Source organism: Pholis gunnellus, assembly GCF_910591455.1.
Source record: "Pholis gunnellus genome assembly, chromosome: 15".
Taxonomy (NCBI): domain Eukaryota; kingdom Metazoa; phylum Chordata; class Actinopteri; order Perciformes; family Pholidae; genus Pholis; species Pholis gunnellus.
The window spans coordinates 14,166,806-14,193,283 of NC_136542.1; the positions used below are offsets into that span (position 1 = coordinate 14,166,806).

Genomic DNA, 26,478 nt, shown 5'->3' on the forward strand with positions numbered 1-26,478 from the left:
GTATAATAGTGTATGTGAGTGTGTGTGTGTGCGCACTCCCGCTTCCAATCCTTCCTGAAGGAGAGAGGCTCTCCTCTTCACTAGACGGCAAGGTAAGGGAGAAGCCTTATTTTTTTTCTCCTCTTCTAGCAATGATTTATCCCCTTCAGAGCCCGTTTCCTCTTTCCACAGTGAGGAGAGTGGGGTAAAGAGGGGGAGGTGGGGGGGGGGGGGGGGGGAAGAGGCTTAACGTCATTGATGAAGAGCAGGCTATAGTGTGCCGTCGGTTGGCATCAGCCTTGGTGGAGGAAGAGAAGAAGGAGGTGGAAAGGCTGTGAACGGAATGCAGTGCAGCCAGGTGCTGATGTGGAGGAGAAATGGAGTAAAAAAAGGGAAGACAGAGAGGGTTGCTGGATGTATTCAGTGATGGACTGCATCTCAAAAGAGCCTTCACCTTATGCTCACCCCTCCTCTAAATCCCCACATCCCCTTTCTCCCTCCCGAGTCCTGCCTCTTCTGTCCTCAACCTCTATTTCAAGTAAAAGGATACAACAATCTCATCGAGATGGATCGCACTTGACAAATACAGACTGTGCCATTGCTATGGGCACTGTGGACAGAAGCTTCCTGTTTTTCTTTACCATTGTGTATTCTAGCATGCGTGCGTGAAGGCTGAGTTCTCAGCTGATCTTTCCGGTCCTACCAGTGCATAAGGATTCAAGCTTCAAGCTGTATGCATACTCACATCCGTAGCTGGATGCTGTGGCAAAGCAGGCACAGAGGAGACTGATCATTTTTTAATAGCATTTACTTTCATACTGAAATGTAGAAAACCTGTTGTGTGACAGCTTGCATGAACGTGGGAGAACTGTGCTTGTGTTTGACTCTGAATTTGAGACATTAAGAAACAAGGAATCTGCTCTTGTTGAAAACAGGTTGTTAAGCCTTTCTTTTAGTCGCTCTATTAGATGTGAAATCCTCAGTGAAAATCAATCTAAGGCTAAGGTGCTTTAAAGAAGTGTATAGATTTTAGTTTCCGTGGGGCGCTTTAGCATCCCCTTTGCACTCATTCTTATCGACAGAACTGCAACATTCATGCACTTGCTAAGGAGTTGCGACTGCAGACATATGCTGTACGGGATCACCACAAAGGACAAAACTGTATTCTCTGTATTTGTGTTTTTAGTAGTGCAGTTCATAAGTGTGACGATGATGTAACTGAGGCTCTGCACTTCTTAAACTACCATGTGTTTGTGTCTCAGGTTACTCATTGATATTCAAGAAGGAGGAGGGAAAGGGTAGAGGAGGTGACAGAGAAGGTCTCTTTGGAGTAGGCACACACACACACACACACACACACACACAGCTGGACATCTGCTTCACTGAGGACGATGTGTACACTCCGAAGTCTGAAGTCGTTTAGAAGTTTTTTGGAGGCCGTCTCATGTCGCCCATCTTGCTTTTTCGCTCTCAGTCCAACTCAAAACCAGCAGCACAGACTCTACTGCATGTACCGGGACACTGACTGAACACAACACACAGGTGTAGGTACATCCTCGTCATGTGCCCCGCTGTGTTCATGGTTGTTTTAAGGAACGCTTGTGTCATGGTCATGTCAGCCGAAGGAGGGGACAGCGAGCATTAGCAGCTAAGCGTCGCCACCGGCCGCAAGACGTCAAGCACTAAGGATTAAAACAGAGTCCAAATCAGGACAGCGTGCCTTGATTCCCCCTCTCTGGGCTGAAACAGCACCCATGCTGGGTGACAGAGGAGTGCAGCCGAGTCGGTGCAGATTGATACCACGAAGGAATCGGAGGTTAAAAATGGCTGGTGGTTTGTTCCTGGGAGAGACATGCTGAGGCGTGGGCTAAAAAAATATAAATCAAAGCTTTCATAAGCTCATGCGCGTACAGTAAAGCTTGCACAGAGTACTGGCGCATCAATAAATTAGACCCAAGAGAGAAGAGTTGGGCTCGTACCATTGGTCCAGGCCGATCATACGTCTCTATCACCACAGCGTCAAATTGTTCAAAGCACTTGTGAGAGCCAAGAGGATCTTTAATTAAACAGAGTGTTGGTCAGTGCTGCATTTCCGTACTATCCTGCCGAGCCCTTAGCACACGCATTGTTATACAGAATGGAGAAGCATACTTCACGAGTTAAGAGTTTGTTTTTCTAGTGATGTGTCAGCATCCCATAAAAGCCCCAGGACACTAGAAGTGTTGCTTTTACAATGTCATTATGTTGAGGTGTTTGGAGTAGATGGAGATCGTGCATTTACGTCCACACTCCTCGCTGCGGGGGCACAACAAACTCGTTTTCTTGTCCATTATCTGGTCCGGGAGAATCAGTGCCAACATGTCAGGTGACAGAGTGACGTACGTGCTCTGTTGATGTAAGTGTTCTGTCCTCCGTTCCCCTTTACTGTGGCTTGTTTACTGCGGCCAAAGCTGCTCAAGACGACGGAGAAAAGACATTACATCTTCAAACCGGAGATTGCTGCTCTCCACAAAACGGTGCCACTAAATTGGACAACAAAAATACGTGTGAAGATGTAAATCGATGTCATCCTAATCCGCGTCTTTGTTCTCTTCATTTCTGTCGTCTCTCTCGCTTTCTTCTCTATTCCATCTCTTTTTCAGTCACAGCGTCTTGAGTGTCCAGACGCTCCTTTCCTCCCTCACTCTTTCTCCTCCTGTCTTGACCTCTCATTTCTTGTCTCGTCCTGTCAATATTAACACAAGACTAATGTGCACTCCTGCGCAGATGTCTGCCCTTGAAAAACTGACATCCCACGTTGTTGGGCACATATTTTGCTATACACTTCCAATCCTGAGGCCCTTTTCTTACTCATTCAGTGCACAAGACAATGACAGACACACTCTTTGATTGTTTACTTTCTCAGAATGGCAGTGCTCTGAGACTTCAAACCATTTCCGACTTGAACTACTTCATACAGAGGTTTGAGTGAAGGCCTACCCATGACGCATCGCTGCGAGTTATGTGACATTTGAAATACCCCGAGATATGTCACTATCAATGAACTCTCTGTGTGAATATGGGTCATCTCTGCTTAACGACCAATTTCACAAACTGAAATGTAAAGGCAAAATATGGATATGGTTTCGTTGATTACTATTTTCCTCTGACATTTTTTTCAACCATAATTTGCACACTCTGCACTTTATCCGTGCTTCACTTTTCATAAACTATATGCTGAAAATAGTCCATAACGTTCACTTCGCATGCTCTACATCGTGTCCTTACTCCCGAGTGGAGCTTTTATCAGAAATACTTCGAGGAGGACAGGTAAAAGTTGTTGTTTGACCGCTTTAGAAAAACCTGGCCCACATCTTCACCTGTGTTTTCTCTTTGCTGCTGACCCTTTAGAATGGCTCCTTCGATGTCAAGATCCTTGTCCAAGAGTCTAAAGTCATGCTCGTGGCTCTGTGGGGCTGTACTTTGGCACAGCAGTGGAAGCATGCTAACATGCTCCCAATGACAATGCTGACATGCTGATGCTATTCAGGTATCATGTTTATTATCACCATCTCAGAACATTTGTTAATTAGCAGAAAACAAAAAGTGCAGCTGCATGTATTTGGTCTTAAACCTAAATTTAGGACAGATGGAAAGTCGGGGGGACCATCAAAAGTTGTGCATTTCATCCTTTGCTATTTGTGTAGCGAATTCAAGGCAATCCACCCACTAATTGTTGAGACATTTTACTAAAAATAACAAACATGGACCTCACAGTGGTGCTAGAGGAAATGTCAGTGAATCACCAAAGTTGTTGGGATTCATCCTCTGTAGACCTCATGGCAATCCATCCCATAATTGCTGAGCTATTTCAGACTGGACCAAAATGGTCAACCGAGCAACCAACCGACATTGACATCTCTAACCGCTAGCAGGGCTAAAAAAAAAAGAAAAAAGCTAAACTATGCTCACAGCCATAGCCAGATTTGCACAATGGGCAACTTTACAGAGGCAGTAGGTGTGTGACATCCTCCAACAGTCCTTGTATTCCAAGTGCTTTGTCGTGCATGATATGTTAGACCTCTAGCATGAAATATGCAAGAAAGCGATTTGTTATTCCATGTCATTGAGTGCAGTTTATTACATCACTTGTCGTCTCCTATTGACAATCCTTCCATGTCTGCAGAGGTGACTTCAAAGAGAAAGCAGACATCAACTTAAATCATAAACACTGCTATTGTACTGTCCGGTCACGTCCAGCGCTTGTGTACCTTTTTCATGCCCTCAGATGGCGTGTGTGTAAATGTGTGTGTATGTGTGTGTGTAACAAAGCAAAAGGAAAAGGAAGAGATGACCAACCAAGACCCCCTTCCTCCCTCTTGAGAGGCAGTCTCATTACACTCAAAGGGCAGAACGGTCATCATAATGAAGCTGATAGAGAAGCAATCTCTAAGCCCCCCAACCCTGCACTGCAGAGTCAAAAACAGCATATAAGACCTTGATGCTATCTTTACCACTATGAAATAGATGTAGCCCCCTGTAATTTAGCATAGCTGGATTATGCTTGTACGTGCAACGACAAACACAAAAAGAGGATTACCTGTTCTCCATCGTTTCCCACCCTCACCTCGTTATTTGACATGAATCCTGTAGAAAATAAACAGGCGTCTGGTGATAGGGAGGAGGGGTGGTGGGAGGCATGATGTGTCCTAAAATTAGATCAGTGAAGGACTGAACACCATACTAATCCTGCTAGCGCGGTCACCTGCACACTCACTACATTTCTGCATGCATGCCAACAAAAACAAAAAAGAAGATACAAGCAGAAATCAGGGCAAATAGAAAAAAAAAAATCATTCAACAGAGCTCGGAGCACTAACATCGAGCAAATCCAATACCTCTCTTATCTCTCGATCCCCTCCCACTCATCCACAACACAACCTGCTCGGGGTGATTTGAACATGAGAGGAATGCGAGCATGCCCTCTCCTCTTCTGTCATGTTGTCTGTGGGAAACGTATGGATTGCCTGCTTGCATTTCTGTATGGCATGAAAGGCCCGGGCCGCTCTGTCAGGTGAAGACGCGCTATCAGTTGGGGGGTAAGTCTGAGATTAATTTGAGCTTGGAAAAGGGATGTATGGCTGTGATTAAGTGGTGGTTCTGCAGAGAAAATGGGATCTATTCGAGTGTTTTACCCAATCTGCATGCTCCGTCATCTTTTTCAGTTGTTTTTTTAAGGGTTTGTGTTTAGTCAGACTTTACAAGCAGACTTGCTTCAAACATCTTCATCCTCATGTGATTTTCTGTGAGTGAGATTTTAGTTCTTACCGATTTGTGGATTTTCAGGTCGCGTATTTGGATCTATTTAAGTTTTTTTGCTCCTGCACACAGTTGTTGAGATGGAAATACCTAATGTAGCACAATTTTGGAGTGACCTCATCCTCTTTGTCTCTTCGTATCTCTGACAGCAGCCGGCTGAGTTTTGCCTCAGCACTTTGAGAGATTCTAGACAAGCCACTGAGGCATAGGGTCAAGTCCCTACAGTTTAGAGAGATGTGACCAGAAAGCGTGATTATGCACTGTGCAAGTTCAGCTCTGTGCATACATACTGTCCGGCGAGCTTACAAATCAATAGAATATTGTTACAATAAGCTTGGCGGGGTAACAGGGTTCAATAGAAAGCCAGTTGCATGTGATTAAAGCGTGTAAATCAATAAATGCATCAACTTGTAATTCATTTTGCCCAAGCATGAATCAACATGTGTGTTGTGAATGTGTGTGTTTCTGCTTGCCTCTAATATCTCAGTCAGTGGATAGAAAAATGAGAATAAATAATGAATGCTGTGATATGTTATGAAGCTTGATGAAGCTCTATAGCAGCCGTCCTATTTGTGCTATTATCACCACATTATAGCCGGCAGTGGAGTACTGTAGCAGTTTGCATTTGACTCATGAGTAAATATTGATCGATCTGCTTGTAAAAGGATACATGAGCGCTATGTGTAAATATTGGTTCAGGAAATGCCAACATCTGCGCGCTGAACAGCTATCTAAGCAGATAGTCTCTTGTGCAGCGGAAAAACAAAATAGCAGAAATTGCAATCTTCTGTTTTTCAGCTTGTTTTCTCAAGCGTTCGTTATTCAAAAAGCAGCCACAATTGGTGCTTAAAAGCCTTTCTGTGTCTGCAGGAGGGAAACTAAGTCCCTGTCTCTCTAATACATCTAGGTCTGACTCTAATCTTGGCCCCGACTCCTATCTCCCCCCCTCCTGAGAGCCCTGGCAACATAATGTCCCTGTCACATGGAATTAAAGTCCTTCCCAGCGCCACATTATGCACATAGGGAGGCACAGTGATGTACTTATGCAACACTTAGCATATTAGCCTTGTGATGGAATTACCCTTGGATGGGGACACCCCCCTATCCTTACCCCACCTTCCTTTAATCAAGCAGGTTTGGCTGACGTGACCAGTGGGCCTGACCTCCTTTTACCCTCCGGTGATGAGACGGGGCGAGTGGAGTATAGTCACCGATACAGCTCGTAACAGGCGTCGTCGATGCAGATTAGAGCCGCACTGGTCCGAGGGCGGAGGTGGAGAAGGGGGGCGGGGGCCAGCGTGATCTCCTGCTGAGCTGCGGACGAGTGCAAAACTCATTTCCTCTACTCCCACCATTTCCCAGTGTATGATGAGAGATTGTATCTGATGTTCAAGGGGCACCTTGTAGATGTTGCTGAAATAAACAAGACTAGGAGTCCACAGTCATGCAGTGCTAACATTCTCACAATGCTAGCATGTTCATGTTAAGCAGGTATAGTGTTTAGTTGAGATATATTTGCAACTGACAGACCAGCATTGACATCCCTAGAGCCACACAGCTAGCATGGCTAGCCGGAACGTCCTCAACACTGAGAGCCACATGAAACAGTATTAATACTAATCATGAGACTTAAATGTGAGTGATTATCTCCCAGTAGGCCTACAGCTGTGCAGCTGAGGAAATGAGATGTAATGTATTTAATTATATCCCAACACATGAATGACAAATAAAGCTTAACATACACAAAACCAGAGTTAGTGGCTCACCAAACTCATGGCCATCCGTCCAAGGATTAAATGGTTACCCTCCCTGCAATCAAGGGCACACAGCCTACTAATTAGGACGGGATATGAAAGAGGTTTATGAAGGATAGCCTGCCATAGTATTCGCATACGTGCATGTGCGTGTGTTTTTGTCTGCGTGTTGTACGCGTCCTGCTAATGCACTGAAAGCCTGTGGGCGCCGGCCAGCTCGGCCACGTGCTCATCAGTGAAATGGCACAAAGAATGAATAAGCCTTGATTGACCAGATATCCTTCATTACACATGTGCTTACAAATCCATCCACTCTCCTTGGAGCCATTCTCACAGGCACAAGTTTGTGACAGCCAAAAAGACAGTCCAGGGACATACACAACCCAGACATGGAACAGCTTTTAGATGAACCATTTGAATATTTTCTCCCACGTGGAAAGATCCTCTGTTGTCCGATTGTATTTGAATACACTTGGTCCGAGAGTAGATCATAATGGAGAGTGGTCAGTCAGTGGCAACATCGATTTGATCACTGGGGCAGAAGAGATTTGCCAAAATTTCAAATGTCAAGATTACAGTTACTTTAATTTTTTCCCCCTACAGGGTCATTTTGAAGCAGGCAAGCTGTCGCCCTCGAGGACCTGAGGATGTTCCGCAAGAAGAAAAAGAAGAGGCCTGAGATATCAGCGCCCAAGAACTTTGAGCACCGTGTCCACACCTCATTTGACTCCAAGCGCGGCTGCTTTGTGGGCCTGCCGACGCAATGGCAGAGCCTGATAGAGAACCTGCGCAGACCCAAACCCATGGTGGACCCTTCCAGGATCACAGAGGTGGAGCTGAGGCCAAAGAAGGTACACCACCACACCTTCCACTCAGCTCTTCATTGCTCTTCTGACCTGACCTTTAACTGATCACTAATAACTAGCACACCATTCAACCAGGCACTCATTAAGCTAAAATCTCAGAGAGACTGATGCATAAAGATATGCTGCCATGTTGTATTGAGGCAGAAGTGACCTTCAGTGCTGCGAAGGAATCCTGATGTCTCAGAAAATGCCACAATCCTCTGATGACAACGTGAAAGAAAGGCATGCTCCCCTCCGCATCTTTTTGCTTTCATATCTATCATGGGGCTGGGCTGATGACCCTGCTGTGTATACCGACCGTACAATGTTGAATACTCAGAGGGGCCACAAGATTTATTACTCCACGCAGGCAATTATGACAGTATAAGAGTGCCTTCCCACAGATGTCAAACAGAAGGGATGAAAAAGTGCAGGTACAGCAAAGGAAATACCAGCCAGTGATAAAGCCTGCAAATCTAAGGATTTCTGTGCTTCACGTAGCAAACATTCGATTCTGTTTGTCACCCTCCAGATAATAAATAAACATTTTAATTTAATTGATGCCCTGACGTGATTAGTGCTGCTCAAAATGAGAACCATCATGTCAGCATTTAGGTCAGATTTGTGGTTTTAGGAGCGTTATCAAGAGGAGTGTGGTGTTACCCACAATAACTTTATAATGCAAAAAACAAAACATTTGGTTGAAAATATAGATTATTACTCTGAGGAAAAGAGGAAATGCGATGTGAGATTTGAAAAATGATGTTGTTTCAACTATTATTACAACATCTTCTAGAATAGGATATCTCACCAGGGCCATTATCACCTGCCATTCTCTCCTCTCAGAGAGGTGCTGCAGTAGGTGAGATGTCATCTGACCTCTGCCCCCTGTGCAGAAGTATTGGCACCGAACCAGGGAAACAGGAGAGGCTGTTGACTGGCTGTGAACTGAACATGACTCTACCCTGAGAGTGACTGATGAGCTACCACACACTCTCGCATGCAGTTGCTACAATCTCACTATTCTGGCAAAAGATCTTAAGTTTGTCTGATCCTTTTCTGTCAGGGCAGGTTTGCCTTCGCATGCCTGCTATCTATGCATACCATCTGAAAGGTCATAGGAACAGTTATCTGTCTTTTCTGAATTTTGCAACATAGGAACAGTTGTGACTTTATAGTGCATCTCCCGATACATTTGCTTGGTATATTTAACAGTGTATTGTCAGAATGAGCCACTGGAGAAATGATTTAAGTCGTTGTGTCTGAAGAATGACAAAGATGTCAGATTACAGATTCTCAAGTCTAAATTTAACTCGCCTCTGAGCAATGATTATGTCACTCTCATTATTCCTTTCAGTCCAAATTCTTTCTATAATGTGATCATGGCAAGTGCAGTGTGATAAAAGATAAACGCCTCTCCTCTTTCAGACCATTGTGCGGGGGAGCATGATCGGTCACGGAGACTACATCGCAGCCATGATCAATGATATGAACCGCCTGTCTGTGACCAGTTCTAACTCTTTGAGGAAGAGCAGCCCCTCAGCCAGGAAGAGGGCCCAGTCACTGGGAAGGCTGGGGGAAGTGAACGAGGGAGACACTTACCAGTACGAGGGCCTGACCCAGGATGATGATGAAGACGACGAGGGTGCGGGTCAAGACCAGTGGAGGGACAGGGCCAGGAACATCCACAGTGAAACCAACACCCCCTACTTGGGCATGAAAAGGAGCGTCACTCTGCATCCAAATGGGATCTTGCCAAAGGCCAGATCTACATATGAAGTCAGCGTCAGCTCTCTGGAAGGACCCTCGCAACCGGTTCCGTCCCAGAACATCCCGGTGCTGAGTCACGGAGCTTATATGAGCGGTGAGGTGGGCAGCCCTCAGGAGAGAGTGATATGGAAGAGAGAGTTCCAGCTTCCCAGGGGAGTGCCACCAAATCAGAGACCTATAGCTTGTTTTTACAGCCCGGCTATGACTGCACAGCAGCCTCATAGCGATCAAGCGACAGTCACCACGGAGTTTCGGCCCAACGTACCGATGTACATGCACCCACAGAACAGCCCCGGGAGGCCGTTCTCCTCTTATGACCTGAAAGTAAGTCTGACATTACAGCAGCACATCTTTGTGGCCATTAAGTGCACAGATAATACATTATTCATAGAATACACAATTTATGCACATTTTTGCTAACGTTATGCACATCATATTACTAGGACTAGTTTGTGCATAAGCTCTGAATCCATTGAATACTAGTTTTTTTGTCAAGCAATCATTTTCAAGCTGAGGTTGTAGAAACTTTAGCGAGGCATCATATTGATTGGATTTACTCTAAAGGTGATTAAAGCTCTGGGTTTGACTATTTTATTTTGATTCTAGTTCAAATGTGAAATGTGGGTTTAAAGTGCCAGTGGGGTTATAAAAGTTGAGAGATGGTGTGTTTGGCAAGATCTCAGCGGGACACTTGGGTTCTATAGCACCATCTTTACATGGGTCACATCAGGTGAAGAGGATGCAGAGTCAGAGGGAAGGACTTGATTTACATTCACTTCTAAAGCAGGTCTTGAACCCCAGGCAGGCGGCCAACTCTCTTTCAGCTCCCTGCCTTAATGTTCACCCTTTTCTCTTTTATCGTTCAGGCAGAGTCGGTAGGGAGGTACCTCTCCGGCTTCCTGCCCACTGGCAATAGCAGTCCTCTTGTCGGCGGCATCAGACCTCAGCGTACTGTGCGCTCCTCGGCTAGCTACACGCTGGGACTGTCTCCTAACATGGGGCTGAGGCCCAATGGGCCTGACCCCTTCCTCAGACACTCTGGATGCCTCAATCCTCCCTACCGGCAAGACAGCCCTTCCCAGCCTCGACCCTCCCCTACGGGCTCACTAGCCACCAGTCCTCCAGGCACATGCTCCCCTGCTTTCAGGCCCCCACAACATCCTTCGCCCAGACCACCACCAGACCCACCAAAGGTGACCCATGAACAGTTTAAGGCGGCCCTGCAGATGGTGGTAGACAAGGGGGATCCACGGTCCTACCTGGAGAACTTTGTGAAGATTGGGGAGGGCTCGACGGGGGTAGTGTGTATCGCTACAGAGAAGCACAGCGGCAGGCAGGTGGCGGTGAAGATGATGGACTTGCGGCGGCAGCAGAGGAGAGAGTTGCTCTTTAATGAGGTACAATATCCAAATACGTACAAAGTGATTCCCAAAAACAAACTGCACAAATCTCCAACAAACAATGCATTCAAGGTTACAGCAACACATTTGAGGATTCATGTTTGCTATTCTTTGTGGTCTAGCACGTAAGGGATAATTTAAGTTTATTTCAACTCAGTGTGGCTCTATGGCTTGTGCTTACTTCGCACTCGCCACCTTCGTTGTAGAGATTCAGGAAAACAAGGACTTGCACTGAACAACATATCTTGAAACAAGCTGTGTGAGCCTCCTACAGCTTTTCCATTAAACATGATTTTAGTATTCAACTTTTTAAATGCTCGTCTCCACCTGGAGCATTGATGTTGGCTTTTTTCCCTAAATCTCTACAACACAGAAGTGCCAAATTAGCATGACCCATTGAGTCATAATAGCCACATTATTGAGAGGGAGTGAGGTTGAAATAAACCGGACCTTTCCTTAAATGCTTACTCAGAGGGGTACTTGATTTGACACATTTACACACTTTAGTTTGCCAGTCTACTGCTTAGCTTGTACAGTTGTAAAATGTCTTCTGTGGCTCTGGAGGGAGCTAAAGTTTGTGAAAATAACCCCTGATTATGCTATCTGGGATATCTCGGCTTAGGCTCGGAGAAATTGAAAGATTTGGGTGTTTGCCAAACAGAATTAGAGCCTGATCAATACTAAAGAGTAAAAGTCAGGATATTTTTCACTCTGCAGTACCAACTTTGTCTCCTAACTTTATAAAAGCTCCACACTAAAATGTCTCTAAAGATGTTGGTTCTATAGTGAATGTTTTTCTTGTTGCAGGTGGTCATCATGAGGGACTATCAGCACAGGAATGTGGTGGAGATGTTTAAGTCAGCCCTGGTGGAGGAGGAGCTGTGGGTTATCATGGAGTACCTGCAAGGTGGAGCACTGACCAACATTGTGTCGGAAACCAGGTAAAGGCACCAAAAGATCAAAATGAAAGCTGCACTGGTGCATTTCTGCTTGGTTGTGATATCATCTTTTGTGAACCACAAGGGGGTAGTGTGGTATCGACTGCTGAGTGATCAGTGTTGATACTAGCGGCACCAAGACTCAAAAAGATTGTCACTCATCCCTCTCTCTCACCCGATGTCTGCTGCTTTCCTTTTAGGAAAAGTAATAATTCAATGACATAATTGAATATATGCATGTGAAGATGCCATGTGGAAAGTCAATTGTGGTTGAGAATTTGATCCCTTGATGCCGTCACATTTTCCAGTAGTGCATGCATCAAAAAAAAAGGAAAACATATCGAGCAGGAGCAGGGAGTAGGATTTTGTCAGGCCGTATTTCTTTGTGCCGTCAATGTATTTTATGTTATTAACAGATGGCTGGCACGATCTCCATGGGATGACAGCAGGGTTAGATCGCTTGACTTAAAAGGGATGAAAAAATGTCTCTCAAGCAAGATGACATATAAAATGAGCCAACTGTCACAGCCACCGTTTGTCAAAGATAACCAGTATATTGACAGGACAATCAGGAATAAGGGGTACTTTACCTCTGTTTTCCCTGGACACAGTCTGGTGTCAAATGATCTATTTAGACTCATTAAAGTCTCCCTAAATAAAAGAAGAAGACTTACTGCTTAAATTACTGCTGGAAGTATACAGCACTCTGTTAGGTAAACCTTACCTTGTGTTTTCAGTGGGCACATGACCTTGCTTGCCGTTTGAAAATGTATTTTCTGTATGTCTTTATGCTGCGCTTGTAAAATATCAAAGTCGCATTAACACTGTAGAGGAATGAACATGTTTTGTTGGTCATTCTGCTGTGTGGGAGTTGTTGTTTTGAACCTTCCCCGCTTTATCGTTGCCTTTAATGCACGGTGATTCATGGGTTTCAACTTTCTCAGCTGTTGATTTGTCGTAACTCTTAATGGAAAAGTGTGAAATGTTAATGTAAAATCTGTCTGCGTGTGCGTTATCCTGCAGGCTGAGTGAAGAGCAGATTGCCACAGTGTGTGAAGCTGTTCTGCAAGCCCTGGCCTATCTGCATTCACAGGGAGTCATCCACAGAGACATCAAGAGTGATTCTATACTACTCACATTAGACGGAAGGGTAAGATATTTTGTTACTCTTTCTTTCTTTTCTGTTTTTCGCTATCTTGATAGTAAGGTCTTTCTCTTGTTCTCCCCAGGTCAAGCTGTCAGACTTTGGCTTCTGTGCTCAGATCAGCAAGGACATCCCTAAAAGGAAATCTTTAGTGGGAACACCCTATTGGATGGCTCCAGAGGTCATCTCCAAATCACCATATGGCACTGAGGTGAGGAGGCCCACATTCAAATGCACTCATGCTGAATAACAACGGTGATCTCGCTCATGTGGCGTAAATGCCAACAGAGGCAATCTCTGCTGTGAGATCTGTAACATAATTGACGTGTGTGATCCTGCACCAGGTGGATGTTTGGTCGATGGGTATCATGGTGGTGGAGATGGTGGATGGAGAGCCCCCGTACTTCAGTGAAACCCCTGTAGCAGCTATGAAGAGACTGAGGGATGAGCTGGCTCCTACTGTGCGAAATGTCAGCCAGGTACAAGAACAGACAGACATACCTGCAAAACTAGTAATATTCATCCTCAGCTGTGCTTGTACACTGTACACTGGGTTTAGTGCTAATAAGCAAACGTTAGCATGCTGATATACCAAATTAGGACTGTGGACCTGCCAAACATTATCGTGATACAACATTATCAACAACAATATCTGATACGACGCTCACATTTTCATTGTGAGGCATGTTAGCATATCGCTGTACCTAAGCACAGTCTCACAGAGCCAGTAGTTTAATTATTGTAACAAATAACTACCGCAGCAATTCATTGGTGTTGAATTATATGTACCTATTGCTCTCTGGTCCAGATCTCCCCCGTTCTAAAGGACTTCCTGGACCGTATGCTGACTCGGGACCCCTTTGAGCGGGCCAGCGCCACTGACCTGCTGGAGCACCCCTTCCTGCTGCAGAGCGGCTCACCTCAGTGCCTGGTTCCACTGGTGGAGCAGTACCGCAAGCGCATGTCCCGTTGCTGACCCCGTGGGGCTCCCGCTACCCAACACCCACCTTCAGTCTGACCTGAACAGGCGAGGACCAGCACCGGGGTCCAACTCTAGCACCCTAGCCAACGGGAGATCAGCTCCAGGGAAAGCAGACCCAGACAGCATGTTGCTGCCAGAGTGATGGTGGCAGGACGGCAAGTTTGGTTGACAGACACCGCATGGTCTCAGGCATGAGAGAAGCACTTTAGGAGTGAGATAAAGGCAGCATGCAGTTCCTCACCTCTCAACCGAATATTGATTGGCTTACTGTTACATTCAGTGGGATTCAACGCAACACAACATGGTGCATATCAGCTGAGAGCAAAAATCAATATTCCATGTAACTATATGTAATGAACATGCACTACTCTAAAGATCCTTTCTAGTGTTCATAGTGGGCATTATTGCTAGCAGTGTAAAGCTTATGAAGCGGTTAGGCTCCAAACCACAGTAGCTCATTGTGACATTATTAAGGAAGAATAAAGTTACCTCTGCACACACACTGTTGTGGAAACATGACAACAACCTGGTCAGTACACTCTACAAACACTGATGGTGGACTATTTGCATGGCCAAATGGAGGCACACCTGGCCTGATGTGAATGCTTGAATATGTACCAAACTGGGACGTGAAAGACAATTCTCCGTTATTAACATAATAAATGGGTAGATGAAAGCCCAGCTGCTACTATTGGGCTATTGGAACATCACCAGTACCATATTTCTCTTTTTCATATTTATTCTTTATTTCCAAAAGGTGTTGTGGGTTGTTTGTATGATGTGAATTGCAAATAAGGTTTAATTATTAAGTATGGACTTGAAACATACGCAGATAAATTAATAATGTAAATAAAAATACTGAATATTAGGTCATTGTACCTGCTGATCTACTGCAGTAAATTATATGAGATGAATTTAAAATTCTACTTTTCTTTACTGAAATGTGAGTGTATAGTTGTATGTATGTGTGCATGTGTGTGTGAGCACATGAGCACATGGATGTGTGTGAGGTGACATCTCAGTGTTCTCTTCTGATACAACCCTCTTTGTATTGTGACGGACTTTTTAAAAATCACAAGACGTGTGTGTTGCTCCTCCAGAAGATGTGTATGACTGTATTTGCATTTGTTTGCCTAGATAAAGCACACAGGCCTGGCATGTGATGCTGCAGGACGTTCACCTGCTGAGAAACACTTTGCACATAGTCTTTGTATTCTGACACGGATACATGTTGACGTGTTTCATGTATTTCTATCTCTGTGTGGATCATTCATGAAAAAGAGAATTACACATTTTAATTTTGTATAAATCAATAAATGATGCATATTGATTCGGAATTCATATTATCTTGTATTTTCCATCACTCACACACACACACACACACACATACGCATGCATGAACACTGGTGTTTTCAAGTATTTATTAGGTATTCAGCTTGAATCAGCACAATCAGTGAATATGTTTAAGCAAAATACATACAATATTTCTTATAAACACATAAGCAATATCAAATACATTTAATTCCATACAATATAAATCGTATATATATACATATGTGAAACAAAAATAATAATTTTCAGTAGCTCACAGACTGATGATCTCTTAATTCATAAATTATTTAAAATATAGATTAGCAAAATTGTATGTATGTGTTGAACACGTAGCTTTAAAACCTCTTGATTTTATTGATAAACACTGAACAAATTAATGAACTGCAACATAAGCAAAAGATTAGTATTTCTTTGAATGAATAAAACATATCACCAAGCGATCAAACTGCATTGTCAGAATTTTTTTAGCGCTGTAAAAACGTCCCGATTAGCCAGACATTGTGTTATTCTAATCGAGGGCGGACTGAGATGAGCAGCTTTCAAACTCACACTTCACACCACTGATGCTGTCAACGCTCGGCTGGCTGTTGACCTGCTGGTGTGTGTGAGAGAGAGGGAAAGTTTCGGAGCGGGAAATCCGCCCTCGGCCGTTTGAGGAGCCAGCCGAACAGTCTATCACCAACCTCATGAACTCTGGTGCGGTAAAGCGACGCAGCAGTCTGGTCCCAAGGCCCATGAACCCCGGCGTACGGTTTGGGATCTTCCCGGTCTCCATCTCCCCTCTGGCAAACAGCAGTTTGTTGTGTCTGCCGGTCGAGCCAAAGCTTCCCCTCTTCTGCTGCTCTCTTCTGCTTGATGTAGCTATGTCATTAGTCTCTTCTCTCTGTGATTTGACATTCTCATCGAGTGCTCTCACGGGATGACTCTTTCCGTTTAAAAGAGGTTTTGGCGCTGAGACCTTTTTGTCAGCATCATTTGTCAGGCCCCGGGTGTTCCCTTGACATTCCACCTTGTCTATCAGGCATCTCTCATCCTGTAGCGAGGCTCTCTTTAATTTTCTGGCTGACAGGTTGATGTCGCATACATCACCCTGATAGGACTGCTTTCTGCTGCTCAGAAGGTCCAGGTTAAATGACTTTGCTTTTCCCCAGAGAGGAAAACTTACTGGTGTTTGCTCCTGGAGTCCAATGTCTCGGCTGACATCTTTCTGGCTTGGCTCAAGCTGAGAGTTCAGTGTTTTAGGTCTTAGCTCTCTAAGCTGGCAGTTCTGTAGTTGTTTGGCAGTGAAGAGATTGCTGTGATCCTCCTCAATCTTGCTTTTCTCTATCTGAGGAGGCAGAGCCCAGCGATGGTTGTCGTCTTGAGACTGGCTCCTGGGGCATCTGAAGCGGTTCCAAAGCCCACGGCTGTCTCCAATCTTCAGCTGTCTCTGAAATACCCCAGGCAGTTGGTCTTCATTGTTACTCAGCTGCTTGGAGAACCTCTCCAGAACATGCCTTGGGAGCCTGTTAGGCAGCCGGCACCCTCCTTCACCGATGGTACCTGAATCAGCAAGTGGATCATCTGTGCCAACACCCCTCCTGCAAGGAAAGTTCAGAATCTGCACACACTGGTTGTGTCCAAAAAATGTGGCCACCTCGATGGCGGAATGACCAGCATTATTGGTTCTGTCCAGCCTCAGTCCCAGTCTTTTGAAAGCCCGGACCAGGAACTCCAGAACCTGGTTGTGCCCAGAAAAGGCAGCATACATCAGAGCGCTGTTACCCCAGGCATCAAAGACCTCTGGGTCAGCATTGAACTGCACTAGAAGCTTGACCATGTCCAGGTGACCCATCTCACAGGCATGGCTCAGGGCAGTCCGACCGTCCTCATCCTGGCAGTTAACATCAGCACCTTTCTCCAGCAGAAGCCGGGTGAACTTGGCCCTTGTACCGGGGTCTTGCAGGCAAACCGCGTACATGAGCGGGGTGCGGCTGTTTTCTGTCTTAGAGTTGATGATCCGTCCGTCCAAGGCGTCCAGGATGAAGCGTGCAAGGTGAACTTTACCACCGTGCATGGCCTCCAGGAAGGTCTTGGTGCCAGAGCCCTGGCGTAAATCTTTCGGCCGCATCATTCTTGAACAGCTACGTGCGGAGCTGAGCCAAGACAGAAGGTGACAAATCTGGAGAGAAAGTGTGTAGCAAGTTCTCAGAGATCCTCCGTGTTGACAGTGAGTGCATTTACCTCAGAGTAAGACTCAGAGAGGAGCTGCCAGTGTTTTTATACCTCCCTCTCCACATGCCCTCCCCACGTTGCCTAGGAAACAAACGTCTGAGGACCATTATGCAGTGGCAGCATCCATTCAGCCCAAGCACTCTCTGCCTGGAGAGACATATATGCTATTTGAACAGAATAATTACTCAAAGAGAAAAACATGGCCATGATTTTTCTGTGAGGTCTGAAAGGTTAACTCAAATGCCCCACTTTTGCTTTTCTTTGATGCAAATTAGCTTAATTAACAAATTCCTGCTGCTAAGATTATAATAATGATAGAAATCCAATATAGAAAATGACAGTCCAGCATTTTAGGAAACCTATGAACAGGTCATTATGTTGAGTCTCATTCAAGACGATACTGTTATCAGGACTCTCACCAAAGGTTAGAGGGAAGATTAAAGGCTTTGAGAACGTGCTTCATAGGAAAAGAAGGAAAATTAACGTTTTGATTTTGTTTCTTGTCAATATGCCTCTTGACTGCAGCATCCGTCCTCCACCCTGTGGTTCTGCTTGCATTTTGCTTCAACCACAAATCATAATCCAGTGCAAATTCGAATTATGCTAATCTATTGTGCCTCATGGTTTCATAATAATGACTTTGACGGAAGGTCCTTTCTTTGTCATGGGAAATGGTAAATCTCCACTAGGAAAATGCCGTGAAAGTCTTCTTTTACTAGCTTGTGTAATGTAATGAACAAGTCGGCTGTTGTTATGAGGATATCAGCATGATTATCTGTTGCTTTCTGAGGTAGCACTGGAAATAAATGTCAAATGCTCTTGTGATCTGTTTGTGATAGTATTAAGAGTATACCTATCATGTATAGCCTTGTTAAGCATATTAATTAAATAATTCATTTATTTTCGAAATTAGTCCTCATACTTACTGAATTTACCACTATTAACGTCAAAAGCATCAAATGTAAACAGTTGTTTCTTGCATCTTTTGCCAAGGCTTGTGTGCACAAAAGCGAAAAGGACCCCTTTAGACAGCTGTTTCTCCTCCACAAGACCAGCATTTCATTTTAATTGCTAATATAAATCTCAGCAGGGCTAAATCTGTGCCAAACAGCAGAGGTGAGAGAAACATTGCCGGGGTTCAACCTTTCTCACTGTTCACCATCCGGCTTCATCAAACCCTCAGCGGGTCCTTTATGCAGCACCGGGAGCCATTCAGTCATCTAAACATGGCTGATATTCATCAACAGAACGACACTTCCTCCTGGGCGTCTTACAGTCTATTCTGGGCTAGTCTGTACTGACATATCTTTTTTATCATAAAGAAATATCTCAGCCACATCTTTTTATAATAAGGTCATATAATGGCTACATCTCAATAGGCTTAAATTCTCATAATGCCAGAGATGCCACTCTAGATTTAGCTTCACAATGCCTGGATCCACAGCTGTTATGTGCTCAGGATTAATTATCTGCCTTCAAAGCATATATATATATATATATATATATATATATATATATATACACACACACAGGTGCATCTCAATGAATTAGAATATCATCGAAAAGTTAATTTATTTCAGTAATTCAATTCAAAAAGTGAAACTCATATATTATATAGATTCATTACACACAGGGTGATATATTTCAAGTATTTATTTCTTTTAATTTGGATGATTATGGCTTACAGCTAATGAAAACCCCAAATTCAGTATCTCAGAAAATTAGAATACTACATAAGACCAATTAAAAAAGGATTTTTAATACAGAAATGTTGGCCTACTGAAAAGTATGTCCATGTACAGTATACAGTATGCACTCAATACTTGGTCAGGGCTCCTTTTGCATGAATTACTGCATCAATGCAGCGTGGCATGGAGGCGATGAGACTGTGGCACTGCTGAGGTGTTATGGAAGCCCAAGTTGCTTTGATAGGGGCCTTCAGCTCGTCTGCATTGTTGGGTCTCTCATCTTCCTCTTGACAATACCCCATAGATTCTCTATGCGACTGCTACCAAGGTACCTGCTTAGTACGTCTGCATTAAGGTGCACTGTGATTGGTCAGTGGTCTAGCGCGCGACTAATGTGAAATTTAAGGAAGCTGGCAGAAGTTAGTTGGAGTAGTAAGAGTTCAAATTGAAAGATATGGAAGAAATTATAACATTTTTAGGGTTTTGCTTGGTGTAGTTTATTTATATTTATGAACGGTGTTCCGATAACTTCTACTATCACAGTAGATTATTACAACATTGTGAGGATTTATGTCTAACCTGTATATATATATATATATATATACATACATACATACATATATCTTTTTATCAAATCTTTTTGCTTCATATTTTTTAAATCTTCCTGTAAAACAAAATATAACGTGTGCTCACTAGTACCGACCAATTCCAAACAATAATATCATGACATCCATCCATCGATCAATCTGCAACCTTTAGCGACAAAGAAGGTGTGTGTGTGGTGTCACAGTCCTCCTTCAATGGGCAACTCTGTAGGAACACTACCACCAGAAAAGAGTGGTCCAGGAAACAGTAGGCGATAGCATGATATTGAATGACTTTTTTACCTTAGTTTAAATCAGTAACGAATCAACAGTAAAAAAAAATGAAAAGTATGCCTCTATGCACGTCATAAAACCACTTTTGCATCCATTCACTGAATGTGAAAAAAATGGACCAAACTGAAATTTATGCAATGTGGATGAAATATTCAGGATGTGAATGAGTTGGTGCCATGAGACTTGTTAATTGGTCAGATGTATGCAATAAAGCAGAGATGTCATGGTAAATACCTGATCTCCCATTCATTGCGGGCCTGGCCCAAGCAGGAGCCACTTTGAATGCCTGATCAGATATTAAAACTGGTGTCAAGTTAAGGTGTTATCCGCAGCCCTAAATGTCTTAATTAGCCACTGGGGAGAATGCACCTTCAGTGACACAAAATCAACAGGCTCTTTCCAGAAACAATTGTAAATGGAAACAAAACACTGAGCTGAACACCCTTGGTAACTCCACTTAGCGCCGAACACCTGGGACTAAATTAGTGTATGAGGAGAGGGTAGGAAATGGAGTTCATTTGGGAGACTAGATTTAACAAGGCCCATTCATTGTAACTAAAAAGGATGTCTCAGACGTCCCAGTAATAAAACGTGTCACTGGTTTCCTGTTGAACAACAGGACTTGTTTTTTCCTACCAGTGACTCAACATGCCCGTCATCCTCCGTGGACTACCTCATCTTCTGCCTGCTAATTGAGCACACCTGAGAACGACATGGTTTAGGCTCTCACCTGCTTTGCACTGTGAAAAACAGGATGCAACTGTGACATTTGTTTTCAATGCCCTGCACACATTTATCAAGTAAAAAATATTGGCAGCTGAGGTAAAAGTTACTCAATCAAGTTTGAATCTCTAACCTGATAAGATGATACTTCGCTAGAACATTTCACCATAATTACAGACCTTTTTTTACAGACTTCTTGTTTCTGTCTTATGTCCACATTTCAAATCACAACAAAAGACAATCTGACTTTGTTTCCTTACAGTCATGTATCATCTCAACGCAGGTAGCGCTGTCATTTGAGCAGTGGGGGATAACAGCTCCTGCTGGGGCAATAGCACTGAGTTGATGCATTCGTATTCAGCCAGAACAATCATGAGTCTGTGTGTCCATTCAGTTTCTCTAATGCCCTTTGATTTGATACAAGGACACAGTGGTCTTCAGTTGAACGGGGATTTCGCACGCCTTCCCTTCCAGGAAAGAGGCAGCAGCTGGCCCGCTGTCACTGTGTAGCCATGGTGTGCTTGTATCATCTCTAAGGTGGATGCGAGGTCACTGTCGCTGCCCCATAGCGGAGAGCAAACGTCATGTCTAACAGCTGTATCATTTTACACAAACTTCCAGCCTTAATGAAAGACACTTTGCTGTTGTTTGTTGTTTGTTTCCTGGTAAAAAAATGTGTCAAAGGCAGACATTGTTAGATGTTTTATTTCTGTCACAAGACCAAGGACAGATATTGAGGCAGAGCTGGAGTGAGGACAATTACAGAGAGTTACAGGGTTGCAGCTGAAGACCCTGACAGCACACCAGGAGCTGCCACTCACAGGGGCCACTGATACGTTATTGGCCATGAGGCGGGGCCCTCGGCGCCTTTGCTTTCTCTGCTCTCATCAATTATAGCCCTTACTCAGGCTTTCCAGGCTGCCACAACCAGATGGTAAACAGTATGCAGTTCCTTCAGCCTTTGGATTAAGGGGGCTCTAATATCAGCTCTCAGACTGAGACATTTTGGACAACAGAGAATTAGCACCTACAGGATGACTGGCCTGAGTTCTTCTGCCATGGCAAGGAGGGGGGGGGGGGGGTGATAATAGTTCAAGAGGGAAAGCGGCACAGCAGAAGGGAAGTGCAAAATGCAAATACAGACAGAATCTTTCGTCATTTTACATAGATGAGCTAATAGATTATTTATCTAAAGAAACACAAATGGTATCTACACACTGCTTAAGATGTCACAACTTTGCAGCAACGCTAGCAGCATGTCTCTCAGGATGGCGGTCGGTGGGTCGGTCCACCACTCTGGCCTTCACAAGAATATCTTTGCTGGATGGATTGTCATTAAATATTCTACGGTCATTCATGTTCCCTTCAGGATGAATTGCAACAACTTCCTCTGGCACCATAATCAAGTCAAAATTTCCATTTTGATATTTTCATATATATTATGATCAGTCTGCAAACCTAATACCATTCCCATTAGCCTAATACGTACATTGTGTTTAGTGCTAAATGTTAGCATGCTAATACACTAAACTGAGATGGTGACCATGGTAAACATACCTGCGAAATATCACATTTTGGGAAATACACTTACTGAGAGTTAGATGAGAATATGCATACCAGCTAGACCTGGGAGTTGACTAGCCTAGATTAGCATAACAACTATAAGCAGGAGGAAACAGCTAGTCTGTCTCTCTGAATTCTTTAAAAAGTCGCAATCATTGTGAACCTTTTAGCAAGCTTATTAGCATGTAGCTCAAAGCACAGCTGCACGAACACATTTTCTGACTGCTGAAGATTCTGCTAGGTTAAAACGTCACTTGGCCTAAATACAATTACAATACATTTGCATCCAACTATCTTCCTGCACAATCAATATTCATATCATTTTAGCTTAAAATCAGGTTTAATATATGCATATACAGCAACACATTTCCTGATAAAGCAGACTTGTCAGCAACAGTTCTTTATGTTTATCCAAATATACACACTAACAGACAAAGGATGTCTCAGACGTCCCAGTAATAAAACGTGTCACTGGTTTCCTGTTGAACAACAGGACTTGAATCTGTGTCAACAATATGTTTTTCCTCGCTGAGCCTCGGTGCTGTTTCCAATGAGCCACCTGTACCCCCTCCTTAATCTATCAGGTCTGACGGAAATTCCTTTCCTGCAATGATGCGGAAGAGATGGAGGGCCAGAGAGTTCCCTCTCCATCTCCCACCTGACAGGCCCTATTTGTGGCCTTGCGGGCCCGCTCACCTCTGACAGCTCAATAAATTGCACAAATGGATAACAAATGTATTTGTTTGATGGCCACATTGTGCGGAGATTGGTAACACTCAGCGGCACCCGGAGTAAAGGTCTGCCACGCAGTTACAGCCACAAAGGATGTAGCAGCAAATGAAAAGTTTGGCTGGGTCAGAGGAGAAAACAGAAAACACGCACCTGGAGGCTTTAAGACAATAACAGACGCCAGGTTTCATTGTGAACTGGAGCTTCAAATGAACTAATGGCCCTGAGGCCCACGACTATCCATTCTGCACCACATGCTCTGCAACTCTGTTCAACGTTTACCTTCTATCTGCTCCACACCAAGCATTCCTGCAGTTGCTGCCCCATCGAGCAGAAACGCAAAAAAAACCTGAGAAATGAAGTGGCAAAATGAACTGATGATTATGGCATTCCTGAGCTGACATGAGGTCATCAAACAGACAGAGAAAGCCACCATGTGCGTGGACTCAAGAATGGAGAGGCTGTTTGGTTAACTGCATGCCTTTCCAAACTTTATTCTAGTCCCTGCAGTCAAATATGTGTTTTGCCTATTGTTACTTCCCTTGCATGTCTGACCTTCATTGGGTAAAATGATTTATGTGCAGTATTTGACACTATGATGTTGAAGTGTTTTCACAGCTTCTGAAGGGGAAAACATTTTCTGTGCTCACCATAGAGTTGTTGCCTGAAACTTTCCTTTGTGGAAAAACCTTATTAGCAGAGGTGGACACAAGTAAAACAAGTAGAACAACATCAACAACAAGTCCCTTTCTGTCCAAACCAACAGATGGGCACTCTGCAGCCTGTGCAGCTAATTATCAATTATGTAAATGTAGCGAAGTACGATACTTGTGATAAATCAAAACTACAGAGTCTTTAAAGATACTCCAAAAGTACAAGTAACATTACATGAAAAAAACGACTTTGATACAGTAACCCCTGCATATTAGACACAAGATATCTTCAAAGCAGGGTATTTTGTATGTCCTCATTCTGGATCTTTGTCCATTCAGAGCGTTTGTCTCCTTAGCTAGCCTGGCATGTCATTTTACACTTCTTCTTTTTCATTCTTTTACAGGAATCAAACAAATGAGATGTTAATAACTGAGCTTTAGAGGCACTGGTAAATTGATTGTTTTTCCCCCTGTTTTCAGTTGTGTGCTAAGCTAAGCCAAATGGCTGGCTGTAGCTTCATAACGTTTAGCAAGAAAACCAATAAGTGATTTTTCCTGAAGGTCGAACTATTCCTCTGAAAGTGTGCCAGTAAACGAAGGTCCAGGAACTGATTTTTATAGTTTGGCTCTTTTTCTATAGATTTAATGTGATTTGAGTACTTGAAACGTTTTTTTTTTATAGATTGCATTTAATGCCAAATAAAAATGTTTGACATTGACTTAAACCGTTAAACCTATGACTGATTCAATTGATTTATTATACAGGCCTTTGTTTATTTTTTCTAAATTCAAATGCCAGCACCTTTTTTACTCTGATGCCATGAAGTCAACAATGTTTCAAATCAATTCATGTCCATAACCGATTACTACTGCAGAAACAGGCAGACAGTGCAGATCATTATGTACAGTCATTTACAGTTCAAATCAGGCATCTTTACACTTACATAACAGTGCTGCCAGCTGCCGGGGTTCTGAAATGACTCTTGAGTCTCGGCCCTTAACTCACAGTGAGACAGATGCTCTCACCTCAGAGAGGCTGGGACAGCAGTGGAGATATCACCAGGCAACTGGGTATTCAAATTGTGCAAAGAGCCAGAGCAACAGCAGAATAAATCACCCGACTTTGGCCTGATGGCATGAATTTTAGCTCAAGCCTGAGGAGTATATTCGAATTCAAGTAGCCATGAGAGTGCTGTCTGGCACCGGCTTACAGCATGTGGGTGTCTATGTGTGTGTGATTGTAGGAGTATGCGCGTTTGTCGAAATGTAACCACCGTATCCTCAACACACATTGGAAGTTCAAATTTGCATCTCTGAGAAGGTTGAGGTGCCTCTCACAGGCCCTCGATGCTCATGTGACACACGGGAGAAGGTGACTGACTGCAGGGAGATGAGCCTCCTGGAATATTCATTAGTCTGCTAATCCCATGCCATAACCATGATTTGAATGGGATGTTGTAAAGTATCCTGGAACAAAAAACAACCTCCTGCAGCATGGTGAAAGAATGCATGCAAATCATGTACCTGTATAAGGGAATCAGTATTTCACAGCAATCTCCTCTCCTGGCAATCAATTTTCAGCTCTTTAAAGTCAGCGTAAGTGAATGCAGCCCACACAATGATCCAACACACACACACACACACACACACGCAGCCTGTGACGGTGCAGCTTCAGCAGGTGGTGTGTACGTGGGTGGTGTGGGTTCTTGATATTCATCTAGGATGGCATCCACTTCAAGATGGACTATAGATCATGAGTCTCCACCTCCTGTGGGTCAGGCCGGCTCCTTCACACAGGAAACAACAAGAGGAAACAACAAGAGGACAGAAAAAGTAGTTCACTCTTCTCATGTGCTCGACAGTGTCCTCATTCTTTGTGCTTCTCCAAAAATACACCGTTTCTATTCTTTGCTAATGTTGTTTTAATCTTGCATTTTGGAACATTGTGCTGAACTGAGTCTTTAAATTGCAGGGGGGTTTTTCTCAGTTGTTCCAGAGTTCAAATAGACAGGCTGCTAAAGAGAAAAGCTACTGTAGTACTGTGTTTTCAGCCACTGCCAATTTTCAGTATGGACTGCACTGATGGCTGGTGTTAGCAGCGTTCATGCTTTTCATTTGTGATCTTTTGTATAAATAAATTCATTTAGACAAAATTGATCAAACCGCTTTTAGGTAAAATACTAGATACTAGTTACAGTTGTTTGAGATCTGCAGACACCAAAACATGCATTTCATGTTTCATTCCATAATCTAATCTGTGAGGCATTTCTTCTGCATGTAAACCGCTATACAAGGATTCTGCTAGATTATCTCTTTTATCCTGCACTTTTACCTTCCCCAACTTTTTAAGTTAACATTTCTGTCTGAACATGCATGCACTGGGAATTCTAGCAACCAATATCCCATTTTTCATCTTAACATCTGCTCCGGTCGGTAAATGTTTTGTGTGTGTGATCAGGAGCACTTCCTTCCTTCTATTGGCTCTCCGTCCAGTGTTAGCGAGCAGCTAAGTGTTGCCTGGTGGCAAAGCTCCTGCTCAGGCCTTCCCTCTCCAGCTGGTATGAGACAGAGCTGCCTGAGTTGTCTTC

General features: G+C 43.7%; 2 protein-coding genes across 2 annotated transcripts; one reads left to right on the forward strand and one right to left on the reverse strand.

Annotated features, from left to right (window-relative positions):
* pak6 (p21 (RAC1) activated kinase 6) lies at positions 1-15,353 on the forward strand. The gene is made up of 9 exons (XM_079174993.1): positions 1-92; positions 7,635-7,882; positions 9,305-9,970; positions 10,513-11,043; positions 11,854-11,987; positions 13,008-13,134; positions 13,214-13,339; positions 13,473-13,607; positions 13,937-15,353. The coding sequence occupies exons 2-9, from the start codon at positions 7,679-7,681 to the stop codon at positions 14,102-14,104; spliced, it is 2,091 nt and encodes a 696-aa protein (XP_079031119.1). The 5' UTR covers positions 1-92; positions 7,635-7,678; the 3' UTR covers positions 14,105-15,353.
* Positions 15,354-15,950: 597 nt separating this feature from the next.
* ankrd63 (ankyrin repeat domain 63) lies at positions 15,951-17,555 on the reverse strand (the record flags this gene model as incomplete). The annotated part of the gene is made up of 1 exon (XM_079174713.1): positions 15,951-17,555. The coding sequence occupies one exon, from the start codon at positions 17,553-17,555 to the stop codon at positions 15,951-15,953; it is 1,605 nt and encodes a 534-aa protein (XP_079030839.1).
* Positions 17,556-26,478: the final 8,923 nt, after the last annotated feature.

Coding starts and splice junctions, on each gene's coding strand:
- pak6 (XM_079174993.1), top strand. CDS start 7,679: ATGTTCCGCAAGAAGAAAAAGAAGAGGCCTGAGATATCAGCGCCCAAG. Junction 11,044..11,853: donor GAGAGTTGCTCTTTAATGAG/GTACAATATCCA, acceptor TTCTTGTTGCAG/GTGGTCATCATGAGGGACTA. Junction 11,988..13,007: donor AACATTGTGTCGGAAACCAG/GTAAAGGCACCA, acceptor GTTATCCTGCAG/GCTGAGTGAAGAGCAGATTG.